The sequence below is a fragment of the Ascaphus truei genome, chromosome 20 (genome assembly GCF_040206685.1).
Source record: "Ascaphus truei isolate aAscTru1 chromosome 20, aAscTru1.hap1, whole genome shotgun sequence".
Taxonomy (NCBI): domain Eukaryota; kingdom Metazoa; phylum Chordata; class Amphibia; order Anura; family Ascaphidae; genus Ascaphus; species Ascaphus truei.
The window spans coordinates 19,379,048-19,398,916 of NC_134502.1; the positions used below are offsets into that span (position 1 = coordinate 19,379,048).

At 42.2% G+C, this 19,869-nt stretch overlaps 1 protein-coding gene across 1 annotated transcript; it reads left to right on the forward strand.

The window, feature by feature from the left end:
- The first annotated feature begins 15,849 nt into the window (after nt 1-15,849).
- On the forward strand, nt 15,850-17,381 carry LOC142471371 (olfactory receptor 5G26-like). The gene has a single exon (XM_075578181.1). It carries the CDS (start codon nt 16,399-16,401, stop codon nt 17,320-17,322), a length of 924 nt encoding a protein of 307 aa, XP_075434296.1. The 5' UTR covers nt 15,850-16,398; the 3' UTR covers nt 17,323-17,381.
- Nucleotides 17,382-19,869: the final 2,488 nt, after the last annotated feature.

Below are 19,869 nucleotides of genomic sequence, written 5' to 3' on the forward strand. Positions count from 1 at the left end.
ATTGACGCCAAAAACTTGAGCCCCATCACAAACTCAAACACCTCCTTATTCACCTTTCTCCAAGATCTTTCAATCACCCTAACACATCTGTCCCATCTCCACCCTATCCTTGGAGTAAACTCCGTTTAAACCAAAAAAGGATCCTCAACACTATCCAATAACTGAACCACCTCCATTTGCATCAACCTGATCAAGTCCAATGACTGAATTGTCATCATATCATTGCCCCTGATATGCAGCACTAAAACCTTTGACGACCAATAAATATGCATCCGCCTAAAAACCTCAGTAAAGACCTGGGAAATTCTCATAACCCTCATACCAAACGATAATAACAAACTGATCCCCTCTGAAAGCCAGCTGTTTCCCACCAGGCCTACTTTCATCTATTCTTGATGCCCAGTTGACATTGGAAACCCCACATATCCATCAATCTGGGAACAACTTAAAATACAAATAAAAATATACTAGCTCATGCAAGGCTTTACCTAACTAAACCTTGTTAAAAAAAAACACTTCCCCATACGCATAATGGCTTCCTCACTCATATCCATCCTCGCCTCCTCTGATACTGTCCAATTCAAAAGATATGAGAAATCACCCTTAGATGACCCAACTCCACCTTAGCACCATATCAAAACCTTTGAAAATTGGAACCGCGAAAAAGCAGACTCATCCAAATGCAGCACCAATGGGCACCCCAAATGTGGGCTTTAACCCCCAATAAACCCCCACTAATCTCACTGGGCAAATAGGGTTGCGATGCAGGTGGCCTTGCGTTACAAATCTACCTTTACTCTGCTTTTCGTTTTTTGACCGCTATAAACAAACTCAACTGCCTTTCACGCAATACGACTTCCTGACCCCTTAACTCCCTTGTCCCTATGACCAGCTCCCTAACCCTCATTGCCCAATAAAAGCAAAGGAGAAGGCATCACCAAAGAATTTCTCTTTAAAACCACCTTAGTCACCCCCAACTGGCCTTACTAACATCTCTGCAATACTGGCGCCCTATTGTCTGCTACTACCCACCGTACCAGGAAATCCTTTGACAAATCATGAGACTCAATAACCTAAAGAAAAATGCTAAACCCACTAGCAACCTTGCCACCCAGGCCACCAATCAGCCCCTATACTACTTAGCTAAAACAAAACAAAACTCACCAGTTGCTGCCTTGTGTCTTCAACCCCCCCCCCCGAATCACTGCAAACTCATTAATATTAACTGATGCTAAGAAACCTAACCAATGATTCCATGTTGGTGCATACACTGACAGCGTACCCAGACCAAGCAAGCCTTGCACCAGAGCCATCACTCTACAAGCACCAGTACCCAAATAAACTATGTGCGTGACTCCCCCACTGGCTCTTCTCCTGTAACCAGGACCAGGAATACTGCAATCTGGAAATTAGACAAGCATCTGCAACCTTGTTCTCAACTCACGATACCTGTTTTGCCTTGAAAAAATATTATGGTCTGAGCTGTAAAGCACAAATGCAGAAACAAGCCTATCTACCGGAGGGGACAAAACTGAAACCCCATTGACCGCTGCTACTACCCCAATGGTTATCTGATCTAAAGTCCACCTCCTTATTGGCCAATTGTTCCCCACACCATTTCCACAAATAATGGAAAGATCGAGACACATCTAGTTACCTACACACCCTTCTACTTTTATTCCCTCAGGCATCTCTAAGCACACTACCAGCCCCCGAAAAAGGCCCCAAAGCCAACTGATCCATCCACATCCACGAAGGGTTCAATCCAATGAATTACCACTGATTGCCACAAAGACAAGGTCCTCCCATTATATAAACCCAAAACGTCATCCCAGACCGACAAATACTTCCTTATTCCCCTCAACGTCCATTTTACATGCCAAAAGCCTTAATGTATGTATGTATATATATCTTTTTTTATATAGCGCCATTAATGTACATAGCGCTTCACAGCAGTAATACACATGACATATCGTAATCATATATAATTCTATCCATGGGAAGAACCTGCATAGCAGTTCAATTGCTCAAACAATGATTGCAATTGCTTGAGTGGCCTTCTTGAGCCCCCCCAAAATTGTGCACCATCTGCACTAGTTACCTCAACATCTCACACGTGCCCACGTCAATAACCAAGAAGGAAAGACAAGTTGACGGACCTTCTATCTTTTCCCTAGCCAGCAGCAGCCTAAAGTATTCCATCAATTCCTGAAATTCCAACAACAATCTTGCACAAATCACCGAACCTGCCTTACCAATAAACCAAAAAAATGATTGAGATAATGTAAGACACTATGCAACATCGATATGTCGCACAAAACCCATTCCAAAAGGAAACTCACATTTTCAAAATAAAAACAAGAAATCACATATCCTACCAGGAGGCACAAATCCACGTAAACATCACCTTCCAACCTTCATCCCAGCAGATGGAAGTAAGAGGGGTGCATTGTAAGCAAAGCAAAAGCCTCTGTACCTGTTACCTTCTTAAATCCTGCCTTTCCCTTATTGAAACACTTACTCGTGTGATGACCACCAATACAGACATATTGCACAAATGATGGCAACTGAGGCCTCACCGAGCCGAGAACTCACCCAACTGAGCCGAAGCTTCATTAAATTGCCAGCACACTCCTTTGTGCCCAGAGTTTGGTTTTCTTGAGTGATGAAGCCCACCATCCCCTTCCTGAAATGGAGATCTTCTCTGCAGTATCATCAGTGACATCCACAAGTCCATGTCCATAACATCCCAGTGCCTCTACATGTGAACAGCCAACCTCTGGCAAAAGTCCCTATCAGACTACAACCAAGCCCCCATAAATCTTACACACCTCCCAGATTGTATCTACATACTTAAAAATTGCCAAACACTACTCCACCATTGTCTTCCTTATGGAACTAGCTAAGATAGCAAACACCTGCAACACAATCCCAAAGCCTGCTTCCTCTCCCCCTCCCCTCCTTCTAGCTCAGCAGGCAGTTATGTTGCCCTTCATCCAGGGTCTTAGGGCCTGGCTTCACTAACCTATGCTTCTACTGGGGGATGGTGTTTGGGGCTCCCCTACTGAACCTTCCCTTAAATAACACACATACAGAGACAGAAGAAAAACGGATTGAGGTTTTATTGATACATAGAAAAATGTAGGGTACTCTGCAAAGTTGCTGTGTCCAACACACATAAGCAACAGGGCTACCCCCAGCCAATTGCTGCCCAAGCCACTTCCCCTCTAAAAAGGCCCACCTGATCACCCTCCAAATCCTCATGCCTCAATGACAAATCCTCCAGCTCCGTAACAAACGTATCCATCTCCTGATCCACCTTCCTCCTAGATCTGTCAATTGCCCTAACATTTCTGGCCCCTCTCCTCACTGTCTTATGAGCAATCTTTGACCAAACCAAAAAAAGGATCCCCAACACTTCCCAATAACGGCACCACCTCCCTTTGCATCAACCTCATCTAGTTCAATAACTTAATTGTTGTCATACCATTGCCCCCGACATGCAACACTAAAACCTTTGACAACCCATAAGTACGCCTCCACCTCCAAACCTCAGGTAAGAACTCTTTCACCCCTCCTACTATACAATAATAATTTAAAATGATTCCCCCTGACATGTACTTGCTTCTCACCAGAACACCTTTCAGCTTTTCTTGATGACCAGTGCACATAGGAATCCCCACATATCCAGGCATCAACTAATAACCTAAGAACCAAATGCAAATGTCCAAGCGTACACAATTCCTTACATAGCTTCGAAACCTCGCTGAAGTCTATCTCCTCAAAAGCACAATGGCCTTCTCACTCATACATAACCTTACTGCCTCTTAAACTGCCCCAATTCTAAAGGTATGGGAACTCACCCTTAGATACCCAAATTTAAACTCTGCCAAGCACCTCTTCAGAACCTTCAAAAATTGGAAGCGTGACAGAGCGGACCCATCCTCATGCAGTAACATTGGGCCCCCAAACTTTGACTTGACCCCTTAATAAACCCCCACCAATCTCACTGGGCAAAAGGCACTGCTGGCCCATCTTTACCCATCTACTTTTACCTTGCTGGTCCGTTTTTGACCGCCGTAACAAAAAACTCAACTACTCTTTACGCAATGCCACATCGTCATTCCTTAACCCCTTTTGCCCTTTCCTAGAGGCATTGACCAACTCACTAATCTGCATTGCCTCAAAAAGGCTAAGGAGAAGCAAATAATTTTCTCTTAAAACTACCTCCATCACCCTCACTAGCCTTAACTACATCTTGGCCGATACTGGCACCCGGTTGCCCTCACTTCCAGTCTACCGTCTCCATCCTCCTACTACCTAAAGAAAAGGGAAAGAGCATAGAAATGCTACGAAGCACCACCAGTACAATACGAGGAGAGAGGGTGACTTACTTGAAAAATATCAAGTTAAAATAAAGGTACAAGACTCACACCTCTGCAGGCAGATATATTGTCTTTTTAGGCATTTTATTATTGATAATGTTACTTATTTTTATGCTCTATTATGTCTGGTATTCTAACATTTGTCTCTTCTATTTTAGTGACATTCAATTAATTTATAACTAGTTTTGTATTTCATTAGGTTATTGAGCGTGCAATTATTATTATGTTTATATGATATTGTTAGCAAAGTTTATTTGGTTTTATATTTTTTACTGTAATTGTTAGTAAATGTTGAGTATGTCCAATCAGAGTAGAGCATACTATGAGGCAAGTGCAACAACCTATTGGGATCATGTACAGTGATTTTGGCGCTCTTTCTGTGAATTGGACATTTTCTTTGATTGGATCATTATACCTATAAATAACAAAAGGGCACAGTTAGTAATTTATAACCCCTGAAGAAGCCGAAACGAGACGGTGAAACACGTAGGGTATTTTGACCCTCCGAGGATCCCATATGCCCATGACAGAAGACCTGTATCCTCAGCGAGCCACCATACTGCCGCGCGCGCAGACACGGAAGTGATACGCTGATGCCGACAGCCACGAGGATCGCAAGATTCGGAACTCAATAACAAACTTGTTGGCGTGGAGTTCCTAACAACAGGAACTTTCTCAGAGGATTCTTGTGATCCGGAGTGGTGTGACTGTGCCCTTATAGCACTCAATGCTTTAAAGGATTGGGAGAATGTGAGTTTATTTTCTCTCCCACCCTGTGATTGTTGTGTTTATTAAATTGTATTACGCTATGTTCTCTCCTTATACCTTTTTTTTACATGAGTGGAGGCGTTCTACAAAGACTTTAATCTATCGTCCTCTGTGTGAGTGATTTGTTCACTTATCACCATTGCACTTGAATTAGTATTATTTGTACTATTGCACTCTATTGCGCTTAATTATTCACATTTATACAAGCCTCACACTGACATCTTTCACACAAATCAACAAAGATACAAAGAAATAAGGAAATAAGAAAAAGGGATAAAATATCAATCCCTCTTCTTTCCTCCTGTTCTCTGTGTGTCTCAACACACCCTTTTGAGCCTCAGCTACTTTTCAATGACTACTACATGTTGTGACTACCTAAGAAAACTGGTAAAGCCTCCAGCAACCTTTCCACAGGGGTCACCGACCAGCCCTATCCTGCTTAACCAAAATAAAAGTCACCAATTTCTCCCTTGTGCCTTCACCAGACCAATTCACCATTAATTGACGCTAAGAAACCTAACCTATCCTCACATGAGCATGCATAAGCTTACCACGTACCTAGAGCTAGCAAGCCTCGCACCAGGTCACTGTTCCAGCACCACACACAGTTCTCGCACTCTCCTGCCTACACACACAGTCCTCGCATTCTGTTCCCAACACACCGCCCTCACATTCTCCAACCCACACACAGTGGCTCCCCCACTGGCTGTGGTCCTGGAACCAGAAGCGGAAATTCTGCAAATTGGAACCTTGATGTTTTGCCTTGAACCAATGTTGGAATTTGGATGGCTTGTTTTTAGTACATTTGTGGATTAGCTAGCGGTTTAATTTCTTGTTTTGTTGGTTAGGTGTTTCTTTAATTGTATTCTATTATTTTGGTATATTATAATTTTTATTATTTAGCGGTTTTGGTGTTACAATAATTTTATTGATGTGTAGTTGAGGCTTTTTATTTTTATTATTCTTGTGGTGTTTAGGTGCTTGTTTATTTCTTTAATTGTTGTGTATTGATGTGCTTGATTGTTTTAATAGGTTGGCCATTGAGTGCTATTGTGGCTTATCATGCCCATATTATATGGGTATGATGTACCACTGTGCCAATCAATGGATATAGGTTGTGTATAGTGGCCCTTGGGTGGGTTGTTAGGCCTCCCGGGTAGGTAGCGGAGGATGGGGGTAACCCCTTAATTAATAGAGCAGTTATTAATCGCTAAGGTGACTAAGGGGTTAGAGGCCATTAGATTGTATTTTTTTCTTGTACTCGGAGGACATGGACCTGGAGTATGCTGACGAGGATGCCCTTCATGACGGCAGGGGTAAGTAGAAAGTTGTATTTAGTTTATTTATTCTGGCTGGCTAATGTTTAATTTTGAATGGGCAAATGAGCTATTATCCATATCTGGATAATAGTTATTTTGCCCATTACTGTACTGTATGTGTTGGGGGTGGGGGCGGAGGTTGTTGGGGGTAGAGGTGGGTAGTAGGGTTGTTGTGTGTATTTTTGTTTATTGCAGGTAGAGGGATTGGGTGAAGGGATAGTAGCCCCAAGGATTGATGTTTAGGCCTACCGGGTGGTAGAGGGGAGTGGGGTGTTATCCCTTTCATTACCTTAGTGATATTAACCAACACCCAACACAACACTCCCACAAGGCCTAAACACCCATCCAGGGCCAAATACCACCTTCACCCAACCCTGCTACCCACAATAAACATGGCACTGGTAGTTAACACCTTAATTGCCATAACAGTTAGCCGCTAAGGTAATGAAGTTGTCTGTAAATGCATTTTTATTGCATGGGATTCATGCTGGGGCCTCCGGTGCCGATTTTAATAGGTATCAGCTCTGGAGATTCCCGGCCTCAATCTGATGCCGGAAAAATGCATTTTTTTTCTAAGTCCTCTCTTTCCACCTTCTCAGCAGCTTCTCCCCAGTCTCACGTCAACTTTCCTGACGTGAGAATTTTGGGAGAAACTCGCTATTCTAGAGCCGCGATTAGCCTCGATAAACTAATCAAGGCTTCTAGAATTGCACGAGTTTGAAAGCCTGCCGATAAGTGGCTTATCGCTGCTCACCCTTCGATATGTTTTGGACAGCTGCAAAAATTGGTGATTCATGCCTTTATCGCCCACTTATTGAGGTTTACTGAATAGCAGTTGGCATTTTGGCTGAAAAGGCCTCGATAAGTGGGTTATCGAGGCTTATAGAATAGGCCCCTAAAGGAAACAGGTCAAGGAGCATCAGGGTACCTAACAAATACAATTTCTCCCAATCCCTCGGCCTACTTTCAGCACAACACTGACCCCTGAAAAAGGCACAAAGCCAGCTGGCCCTGCCACATACGTCAACAGTTCAATCTCATGGTTTTCCACTGGCTCCCAAAAAAGCAAGGTTATCCCATTATATAAACCCCAAAAGTCATCCCAGACCAACAAATTCTTCCTAATTCCCCTAAACCCTTGAATGAAATTATGCGATGCCTTATCCCCTACAATAGATAATGCCAAACGTCTTAGAAAACTCTACCCATGGGCAGAATCCACATTGCAGAGTTCAAATGATTGAAATTGCTTGAGAGTGGCCTTCTTCATCCCTACAAAATTGTGCACCATCTTCACTAATAGCATCAACTACCTTTGAGGCAACCGAAAACCATCTCAAACATCTCCACCTCAATACTAAAGAAGGAAAGACAAGTTGACAGACCTTCCATCTTTTCCCTAGCCAGTGGTATCCTGCACAAATCTCTGAACCTTCCTTACCAACAAACAAAAATCATCGGGATAATGCAAAACCGTCAGGCAAACACGTCATGCAAAACACATTCCTAAAAGGAACTAAAAGTTTAAAAATAAAAACAATAACTCTCACACTCCATCTGGAGGCCCAAATCCAAAAAATCTTCACCTTCCAATCTACATCCCAGAAGATGGAAGCAAGTGGAGTGCACCAGAAGTAAACAGAAAGTAGACGCAATATCTACCTTAGTAGCAATGCTCCTACACCTACATCTCAAATTAGCTGCGACACACTCCCAAATGAAGAATACTGCACCCTGCATATGTCTCAGTCAATTCCATCATTCGCCGACAAGTCTTATAAATTTGATAATGGGATTGTAATGGGAGACTGAGACATTTAACACTGCGATTGCAGAAACCAGACAAGGCAAGTGGTTAAATAAAATAAGTTTATTTCGACCGAAGTCAAGAGACACAGCTCTACACACAGTGGGGCACAAATTCAGAAAAATAGGGATACAGGCGGTGGATCCTAACTCCACTAGGTGCCAGGTGCCATATCAAAAAGGCTTACCAAAGCAGCTTCTACTCTCCGTCCACTTTGGGTACCACAGTTGTCCCGGGATGCTATTTGCACAATAGCAAGTTCAAATAGCAGACTCGGTTCCCCTCGCTTGGCTACCTCTGGCACAAACCTCGGATTACACCTACTACATTAAGACCAGAATAGTCTGTGGAACTGAAGTCGGCAGCTCTTTACATAGGCTCCTGTAAGGGAGTGAAGGAGTTAACCTGCCTGAGCTGTGTGAAATGAACTCCTGATTGAACAGGGTTTAAAAGGCAGGAAGTAACTGCCTGTCAGAGCCCGTGTTAGAGTTCCGGTTCCTGTTTTGCAAGAGAGAAGGGTCACAGAGGATGGCCTGTGACTTCCTGGGATTCACACCCCGCAACAACGGAGCTCCAGTCCACAGAGATACAAGCTTCTTGTTCACCAGAGAGATTTGCCTGAGAACATTGGGGACCCCAAAGCCCCACCTCAGAGAAGCCTGCACAGAAATAGGGCAAGGAACTTCTTGGGAGTAGCACTACTGCAACGCCTCCATCTAATGTTAAACTGGAGAAACCGGAGGCGCCGGACCAGCACGCTCAGATAAGGACTTTATATTTTGTTCCCTGATGTTGTTGTATATGTTTTATGGCTGGTAACTGGGCTAGCTAGCCAGCAGGTAGCTAGGGCCTGCACTGTTTAGTAAGTCTCCCAAGGTGGAGTAGGCATTCCTTTTATGCTTTGTGTTTTGTTAATTCAATTGCACCCTCAAGCAAATGCTATAAGTATTTGTCGAGGCTGAAGGGGGAAACTGGGAAGCACACCTGAGGCACCCACTGTTTGCGTACAGAAAGGTGCAGCAGGAGTCTAACAGTTTCTCACTCTTTGAGCTTGTGTATAGTTTCGGATCCGTGGCTTGCTCAACCTTTTTCTTGAGGAATGGGAGGGGGAGACCATCACAATAAATACATTTGATGATCCAGTATGTGGTGAAGTTCGGGGATCATTTAGCCGATCTCATTGTGTTGATGCAAGCTAACCTCCAGGCAGCTCAAACCAAGCTGAAGCGTGGTTTGCTAAGAATGCCCATAATAAAAAAAAGTCCCAGCGCAGAAGTTGCTTTTTCTAAAGTCCACTCGGCAGAACAAGGTACTTGTTGCTGGATCCTGCCCGTACACTGTGCTCTGGTGGTGGAATGATACCTATTACGTGGTAGCTCTGAATAGGGATCAAGTAAGGCAGAAAGCCTACCATGTTAATATGCTCAACGAATATCAGTCGAGTGGGCCGGTGGTGATGGCTGTGTGTGGCCTGCCACTGGGAGATCTGTCGAGTTAGGCTCTCCACAACTCGCAGGAAGGTATGGAGGCCTGTACACAGATATGCCTTGCATATTCCTGCTCACTGATCACCCGGTCAACACTAGCAATCAGAGGCCCCTCATTAAAAATTCCTACAGGGGGTCTGCAGAAGTAAAGTGGATCATTGAGGGGGAGATAGAAGAAATGCTAGCCCTAGGGCTTGCCCTCGATCCCAAAGTTCCTGGGCATCACCCACAGTCCTTGTTCCCAAAAAGGATGTTTGCCACTTGGTTCTGTGTGGACTACCGGCAGCTCAATGACCAGATCGTGTCAGATGCCAACCCCACGCTCCGTATGGATGAGCTCTTAGGCAAACTTGTGGGGGGAAGGTATCAGACAACCATTGATCTCAGCTGGAGAAGTCAGCCTTAATCACTCTGAGTGGCATGTATGAATTTTCAGTCATGCCATTCGGGATAAAGAATGCGCCAGCTACTTTACAGTGACTGGTCAACAGATTGCTGGAAGGGGATGTAGGGGTATGATTGGGCATACTTACATGGTTAGTGCAACTTGGGAGGATCAGCTGGTACATGTGTTGGCAGTACTAGTCTAGATCAGGGAGGCAGTGCTCAACCTGAAGCCGCCTAAGTGCCAGGATGGGATGGTGTAGGTGTTGTACCTGGGGCATAATGAAGGTGGCAGGCACATTAAACCTGAGCCAGCCTAGGAGGAAGCTATTATGGAATGCCCTGTGCCCAAGACCCAGAAACAATTGTTTGTCCCCACTACAGCATTCTGGTCAAACCCCTTACAGACGACCAATAAATGTCTCCCCACACTGTGATATGTTCTTCTACCAGGCACTCAATCCAGGCACTAAAAAGTACCATAGGCAGTGCTCCGATCTTGAAAGTAGTAGGGTACCCTGTGTAGCTCTAGGAGAAGGGGATCCTTTTTGAATATTATATCACTATTTTTCTCATTGCTTTTCTTCACCCTAAAGTCCATTGTGAATTCAATGGATCTCACCTTCTATTTAACTTTGTGTGATGTCTTTATTTATTTATTTACCATGTACATAATATTTATCCATCCAATGTGTGTGTATATATATATATAGTTTAGCCCGTGTGCCACTATAACATGAAGGCATAGATAACCACATTGACAATCAACACATTTTTTGGCAATTGTTTGTTTTTATTTATTTGTAATGTATTTTATTTTGTGGATGTATTTTTTCTTAGGCTGCCCATTCATTGAAATGGTGGCAATCTTTGCCCCCCATTGTGGGTATGAATTGCCACAGTGACCATCAATGGGTTTATTAGATAATATTGTTTTTTATTTACTTGTAATGTAATGTATTCATTTTGTCCAAGGCATACCCTTTTGATACTATAACAGCACCACCTATGGAATCGCAGATTTATTTTAATATCAATTTTTCTCAAATGCATTTCTCCCTTCACTGACCTACGTAACGGCTCGCCGTATCTGTACAGATTCAGCACCTTTTGGCACTTCAATCATCACATGGCGGCAGTAGTATGTTTAAAGCCCAGACCCCTCCTTACCTTGGAGACAGCCCACTATCCCTGAGGAAGCAAGCAGCGTCTTGCAAAACGCGTTGGAGGGTATTTTTGATCTTCAAATGCTTTGTAGCAGCTGAGCTGAGCTCAGCCTGCGCTGATGTCATCCAGCTCCTGATGATCGCGCAGCAACTTTGCACCGGGAATCTCCCGGGACGCCTAGAGGTCCAGTGCTAGCGGCTATAACAACTGTGACAAACGGCTTACTCTGGGGCTCCGCCGTCTGTCCGGGACTGTTAGAACACGGTCTTTTAGGGTAGGTTAAAGGACGAGGCGTAACGTGCTGTTCCTTTAAACACCAGACTACTATCTGGTTTATTCAGTCCCAGGCACTGAGGCTGCCACATGGAATACAAAATAATACATAAGCAAACAAAACCCTGCTCACCTGAGCAATAACTTAACTAAGGTTTTCCCTGACTGGGGTTGGAGCGGCTTATCCACTTTCAACAACAAAAATAAGGAACTTTGCAGTTTTAGAAAAATGAAACAGAATGATTTAACCTGTTTGAGGAGAGGCGTTTCCCCTCTCTGCTTCCAGCAGCCTTCCTGCCTCCAGGCTCTTGGGGAGAGAGGGAAGAGGAACCAGGAAATCAGCCATAAATACCTGATTTCTAACTAGCAGGACAGGTGACAGAAATCAGGCAGCAGACAAACTCTGGTCTGGATCCCTCATCCCTCAGTTCCAGCACTTGCAAAACTGTGGGATGGAGTGCATGGATTCTGAGGCTGCACTTTCCAGCCTAAACAGGATAGAAGCTGTTCAGTATCCTGGGAGCCCTATATATGGAATTTATTACCATCCCCTGGTTTCTGTCACACAACGGACTACCATCGGAGACTTCAGAGGCAAAAATCTCTAGGACTGCAACACCTTTTGGTCAGCCTGCTAATGCCTATTATTAGCATCAATTCGATAGTGTAAACTTTTTATCGTACCTGCCTAATAAATTGATTTTACTTGCTACACCATTAGACAGTATTGGTAATAGAGGAAGCACACAGGAGACTTGGGTTAAGTTAAATACATTTATGTTGTATTAAGGCATCAGAGCAGGTATACACATATAGTAAAGTTTCAGGACTATCCAGTCCTTTCTTCAGACCATACTGTACATGTATAGTCCTGAAACTTTACTAAACGTGTATACTTTCTCTGATGCCTTAATACAGCAGAAGTTTATTGAACTCAATCAAAGTCTCCTGTACGCTTCCTCTGTTACCAATACTTTCTCATGTCCACGTGGATCCAGTATTGAGATGCAGGGATTAACAGATGGTGAGCACCAAGGAGGAAAATATTGATAATTTTGTTTCTTCAAAGCAAAATTTTTTCACTCCCACTTTTTCCACTTGCTACCATTGGAGGCCCTCTGTTTGCCGTCTTGTTCTAGATCCAATCTTATGCAAATCTGAGTCCTTATTACCATCATCATTTTCTACTTTGTATCTCCTAACTTCGGATAAAGTCATACATATTTAAATAAAGTAGGTACAGGGTTAATATTTTCCCACCACCACTATTACTGCATCACATAACCAACTCTTAATCGATTCCCTGGTGTCTTATGGAATAGCACCACTAAGTAAATATGGGTTCGTTGTGTCTACTGGAGACTACATCAACATAAGAAAGACATCAACAAAATATAAGTAATACACAGGTAAGCAATTTGTTCTTTATAAATTGTATTTTTATGTAGAGAGATGTTAAAATTCCTCACAACTTGAAATTAGTCTAGCAGGGGAAAGGTTAAAATATCTGCAAGATGGAGATACCAAACTGCAGCAAAGTTCTGTAAGGCTACTGAGTGGGTGGGGAGTTGATGTTTTCCTCCCGGAATTACTTTCAAAACTCCTGATGAAGTCTTCATGGAATACTGTACACTGAGTATCACAGGGGCTGTTCTCTCTACCACATAAAGAGTATAAAAACCTCCAGCAATCAGGGTGTGGTTAACATTACAGTCTGCCAGTGGCAGACACTCTGCCCGGCATTAGAAGAAACTCCCATATTGTAGGATCAACAAGAAGACCAGATAAGTCTTATCACTTTGATGCATACATCTCATTGTGGATGTTTACAAAGAGAAAAACAATTGGGTTCCCTGAAAAAGCTGAACCTAATACTGACTGAGTCTAATCATTGCTGTGGTCATTTAGATGATGGTAAGTGTGGGATACTGAGGGAAGTCAGATGAATCTGTTTTGCAGTAGGGGTGCTGGTTTAATAAGTAGAATTGTAACTAATTAGCATATATAACAAAATAGCTGTGTTTATATTATATTTGGGTCAATATATCAATGCAAAGAAAATGGGCTTTTATTCCCTGTATCATTATTTTTTCCCAGTCTTATCAAATGTAAGAAACAAATGAATCAGTTATTGGTATGCTAGGTTTGGGAAACTCTGTGATTTTTGCGAGTTACAATCGGATGTGTAGTGTTATCAGGAGGAACAGTGCAAAGAGAAGCAGACCAGGAGCATGTGTGTCCACAGGGAGTATTTAAACCTCCTTGGAGGGACATTATGATTAAGCCTAACGTAGGGGGCCAGGAAACCTTGAAACATTGCTCTACTGAGCCCATATAACAGCATGTTTGCTAACATCTGCTTTCTCTGTGTGCGCTGATTTTTTTCTGTATTGCTGTTTTTTTAATACATTAAAGAATAAACATAGTGAGAACAAAAGTATATCGCAAGTCCTTCATTTTCTTTGATTTACTTTTTCAGTGCTGATCCAGTTTGTTTTTTGCATAGTTGTATGCATCTTGCGGTATAGATGCAGGATCATAGCAGCTCATTCTAAAGCTTTTTTGTGTTATCTGGAGGAGCAATGAAGCCTTGCACATCTGTAGTTATGATTCCAGGATATTCACATTTTCCATTAAGAAGCTGTTTTTTTTTTAAGATGAGTTGAATGCCTGAAGACATGTAGCTTTGCGTATATTGAGAGTAAAGTAGTCCCACGGGTATGGAGAAGTGAGGGTAAAGGTTTTAGGTATTATATTGGGGTCAATATATCAATGCAAATTAAAAATGTGCTTCCATTCCCTGTAGAATTATTTTCTCACAGTCTTGTCAAATGTAAGAAACAAATTAATTAATTATTGTTATGTTAGTTTTGGAAATGATTGTATTGTATGTCTTTATTTATATAGCGCCAAAAGTGTACAGGCAGTCCTCATTTTACAACGCTTCGTTGTACAACGAATGGCTTATCCAACGCTATGCAATGCATACCTATGTTCATTTTTACAACGCCAAAACGACTTATCCAACGCTCTTACGACGCTTTGCAACGTTGTTTATGTGTGTGTGTATGTATACACACATACACATAAACAACGTTGCAAACCGTCATAAGAGCGTAGATATATATAATATTATACTATATAATATTATATTATACTATATAATATATTATTTATTATGTTATATTCTATTTATAATACAGTATATATACTATATAATTTATGTGTGTGCTGCATATCATATTGCCTGCATAAAATATTTGGTGTATTTTATTGTTAAAAATTCCTTCAGGAACGGAACCTTTCATTTAAACAGTGTTCCTGTGGGAAAACGTGTTTCGCTTTACAACGTTTCGCTATCCAACGCCATTTTGAGTAACGCATTGTGTCGGATAACCGAGGACTGCCTGTACTCAGTGCTTCACAAAGAATATAGTACAGGGAATTATAATAATACAATAAGTGCAGCAAAATCAGACAATAGAAAAGGAAATCCCTGCCCCGCAGAGCTTACATTCTAAGAGGTTTGATGGGGAACTTACAGAGACAGCAGGTGAGGGAATAAGTGCTGTAGATGGCAGTGCTTGGTCACAATGGGTGGTAGGAGTGACTGAGTTTGGGGCAGTAACCATGAGTGCAGACAATTGGGATGCTTGATTTGTGGGCCAAGTTTTAAGTTTAGTCAAATAACTTAAGGGTTAACACATGTTACAGCGGAAGAGATGGCAGGGAGGCATGGGTGAAATCAGGTGTGTATGTCTGGCTTCAGGCTTAGGGGAAATCCCCAGCAGCAGGAAGGAGTATATAGAGGGTGTGAATAGAGGATTTGTGGGGGGTGATTTTATTGAGGGGTAAAGAAGTTGTTGGGAGAGAGGTGTATAAATAATGGTGCAGTGGGGAGTGGGGAAGTTGGCGAGAACGGAGACATTCACCAAGGAGTGAGGAAACAGTAACCGAAAAAGCAATAGGGAGAGTAATTATGTGATTTGTATGATTTATAATGGGATATGTTGTGTTATCTGGAGGAACAGTGCAAAGAGACGCAGAACAGGAGCACGTGTGTCCACAGGGACTATTTAAACCTCCTTGTTTGGACATTAGGATTAAGCCTAACGTAGGGGGCCAGGAAATCTTGAAACATTGCTCTATTATGCACATATAACAGTGTGTGTCTGCTAACTTTTCCTTTCCCTGTGTATGCTGCTTTTTTCTGTATTGCTGCTTTTTTCTTTTCTTTTTTTATATATTAAAGAAGAAACTTGGTTAGATCAAAAGGAAAACGTAAGTCCTTCATTTTCTTTGATTTACTTTTTTCAGTACTGTTCCAGTTTGTTTTTTGTGTAGTTGTAGGAATCTTGCCGTATAAATGCAGGATCACAGCACCTACAGCTGAATTATAGTAGACAGGGTAAGTGCTACAGTATTGTACTACAGTGCTACAGAGTAAGTGCTACAGTGCTTCTATTTTGATCTGTAGTCATGATTCCAGGCTATTCACATTTTGCATCTTGAAGCTGTTCTCCAAGACTGGGTTTGAACACCTGCAGACATGTAGATTTGGATATATTGAGAGTAAACGAGTTTCACCGGTATGAGGCAGGGAAGCAATTTTTTTTTTAGGTGAAACAGAGCAGTAAAGACAATAGTAGTGCAAAGGACACAGTCGTGAGCACAGTGTAGTGCTGAAATTAAGATTGAGATAAAGGGAGGGACATTGGAATGGGTGCTTTTTCAACCTTTAACAACATCTCATCTGAGGACATGACAAGTATTGATGAAGTAATTTGTGTTTACTCTGTCATAAGGCGATGCTTGAGAAGAATCACACAATTGTCACTGAATTCCTGCTTCTTGGATTCTACAATATTCACAGCTTCAAGATTTTACTCTTCACTGTGTTCCTCGTGACTTACATTATGACCTTAAGTAGTAATCTCCTGATCATCGCATTGGTGTCAACCAGTCACCAACTTCACTCTCCCATGTACTTCTTCCTTGCCCACTTGTCCGTCTCCGACATCCTGCTTTCCATGGTTATTTTCCCCAACATGCTACGCCTCATATGGGGAGAAGGTGGCACCATTTCCGTTGCTAGCTGCATCAGTCAACTTCACTGCTTTCTTTTCTCTGTGACTACAGAGTGTTTCCTTCTCACAGTGATGTCCTATGACCGATACCTGGCCATCTGTCAACCGTTGCACTACACCACCATTATGGATTTCAAACTTTGCCTCCAGCTAGTCATCTGGTCCTGGCTTGTAGCATTCGTGGTGACGTTAATAGTTATTCTTCAGATCAGCCAGTTACAGTTCTGTGGCCCTAATGTCATCGACCATTTCTTTTGTGATTTTGATCCTCTTCTAAAACACTCTTGCTCAGACTCCTCCTTCATAGAAATTGAAGGCTTTGTGATATCCACCTTTGTGGCCCTCTTACCATTTCTATTCATCATTGTAACCTACATATGTATCTCGCTCGCCATCCTCAGGATCTCCTCTACCATTGGGAGACAGAAAGCCTTCTCAACATGCAGCTCTCACCTCACAATTGTTGGTATATATTATGGGACACTGATTACTATCTACGTTGTTCCATCAAGAGGATACACATTTAACATAAACAAGATCCTGTCTCTATTGTACACGGCGGTAACTCCCCTCTTCAACCCCATCATATACAGCCTGAGGAATCAGGAGATCGGTTCTGCTCTGAGGAGAAGATTTCACTATTAAACAGATTTCTAGCACGAAAGGAGAGAGAGGCAACCCAACCTATGGACCTCTTTGAACTGTAAAGATGGTAAGATTATTCATATTGAATTTATGTAGGGACCTCTGGAGTAGAGAACAATGTATAAAATGCTTAGTGCTATCCATCTTGACATATTACATAGTTAAATACATATCTGTACATCTTCTCATAAGCAAAGGTTATTTAGTTCAATTATTTGGCCAAAGTATTTGAAACCTACAGCCATGTCACAGTATGGTCCATCTGTAGGTCCTATACAGATAAGTATTTATCAAGTTAGATTTAGCACTAATCATTTTTTTAACTTTTGTTCTATAGATGAGATTACAATCCTAGTAGCACTCTTTTTGACACAGTATATATGATGGCAGATGTGGGTTCTGAGCTTACAGGGGCTTTGTCCATTTGTTAATTTCAGTTGGTAAAAAACATTGAGGTTAGTGACCCCTCCACCTTGTTTCCAAAGCCCACTCATCCCACCTTTTTAAGTGCAGTTCTTGCTAAGCAATGTAAATGACCAGTCTATTAAAGACAGCAATCCCTCCATTAGGCCTGTCGTATAGTGAGTGCATGCGCACGCCAATGATAATTGCATGTGTGGGCCTGACGTTGCTAAAGTTGAGACGTGCACACGGCCGTGAGATTTGGCGCCGCAGATCTGAGGAAATTTGTTTGTTTATTCACTTTGTCCAGCTGGTCTCAGCTGTTTTGGAGGTTAGTGGCCCCTCCTCCCCAGGTTTTAAGCTCGCCCCTCCCCACTTTCCATATGTACAGGTCTTTTCATGCAGCTGTTTGTGACAGATCCAATCCATCATTGTTCCTGTAATTATACAGGTAAATAAGAATTTTAATCAGTTAGTGTTAGGACCTGCGATATTATGGGCATGCTTGAAGTGGCTCGCAGGCTTATAATGCTTTGGCTAAAGGGTTAAACTAAATGACCCTTTTTTGAATATATATAAATATGTATTTCATTGTGTATTTTTGTCATATTGGAAATAGATCTGGGCTCCCTTTGTGTTTTTTTTTATAGATCTGAGGAAATACAAGAAATTTGTATTTACGTGCTGTTGCTGTGCCACGTGACGCTGTGAGCCAATCACAGTGCGGCCTACCCTTCTGACGTCATGGCTATACCCCCTAGCCGCACGCGTCACCGGTTATACTATATGCACAAAATGCGCTCGTCACGTGCACGCGCAACGTCGTTATGAGGTTATGAGAGCTTTGTGCAGGTCCATCAGTGTTAGGACCTACAGATGGACCATATCGTGACATGGCTGTGGGCTTAAAATACTTTGTCTAAAGAATTAAACTAAATGACCCTTGCTTACGAGAAGATATCCTGTATATGTATTTAATTATATAATGTGTCAAGTTAGATGTAGCACTAGGGCTCTTTGTCGTTTGTGCCATACATGAGGTCACAATCCTACTAGCACTCTTATTGACACAACATATATGAAGGTGGATTTGGGTTCTGAGTTTAAGGGGCCGTGTGCACCTCTGGAGTAGACACTGTTTAGTTTGATGACAGATTACATCTTACTGATAATATTGATTCCAGAATGAAATGAAAGGTTTTAGCCTTTAACTGCACCCAATTCTATAGAAATTGGTAGTCAGACTAATTCCTAAATGATTAATTAGAGGAATGCACTTTAGATAGACAATCTGTTAGTATTGGTGTAGTCCCAGTTACAGACAAACCTGATAGGGATTTAATTTGTATAGTCAGTACAAAGGAGGATAATGATTGAACATAAAATCACATTTAATTTATTCAGAATTAAACCCTTGGCTTTATCTCTGATCATACTAATAGCGGGTGCTTCAACCGGACCAACAAGTGTGATATGACCCTAAAGAGCATAGAAAAAAAACATATGTGGCGCATACACTTAGGTATATGTGTGGATATAAGTTTAGAAGGTTGTGGAGGGTGCACCCAGTCACTTATTTTAAAGTCTTGAACATGCACAAATATTGTACTTAGCTTAATTTGCTTGATGTTCTTTCACACTATGAATAATGTCTTGGTTGATGATTGCACTCCGCTTAGTTGTATGCCGATTCTTGATGAAGAGAATAAAAGGGTACATAGCATAATAACATTTTATTAAATAAAAGAAAAAATAATGTGTAGATTACACTCACAAACGGCGGTGTTAGATAGGCAGTTTGAATAAAATGCTATCCAGCAATATGGTGTCCACTTGTCACTTCTAGGTACAGAATCTTATTGTCATCGATGGGCGTCTGCAATTTGGATGGGGCTGGGGTTTGAGGCCAGAGTCCTTGACTTCTCACAGCTCCTGACAGCTGTCCGGTCGGTCTTTCAATAGGAATGGCTCCTGCTCTGGTGACCACAGTTTGAGAGGTAAGCTCCCTCTTCCAACTGCTGCAAACGCTTCCTGGGTAAGGTTTGATGCCGAGTTCCGATAGTATGGTGGCCTGTGGAGGTCCACAGGCCACCATACTATCGGAACTCAGCATCAGACCTTACCCAGGAAGCGTTTGCAGGCCGT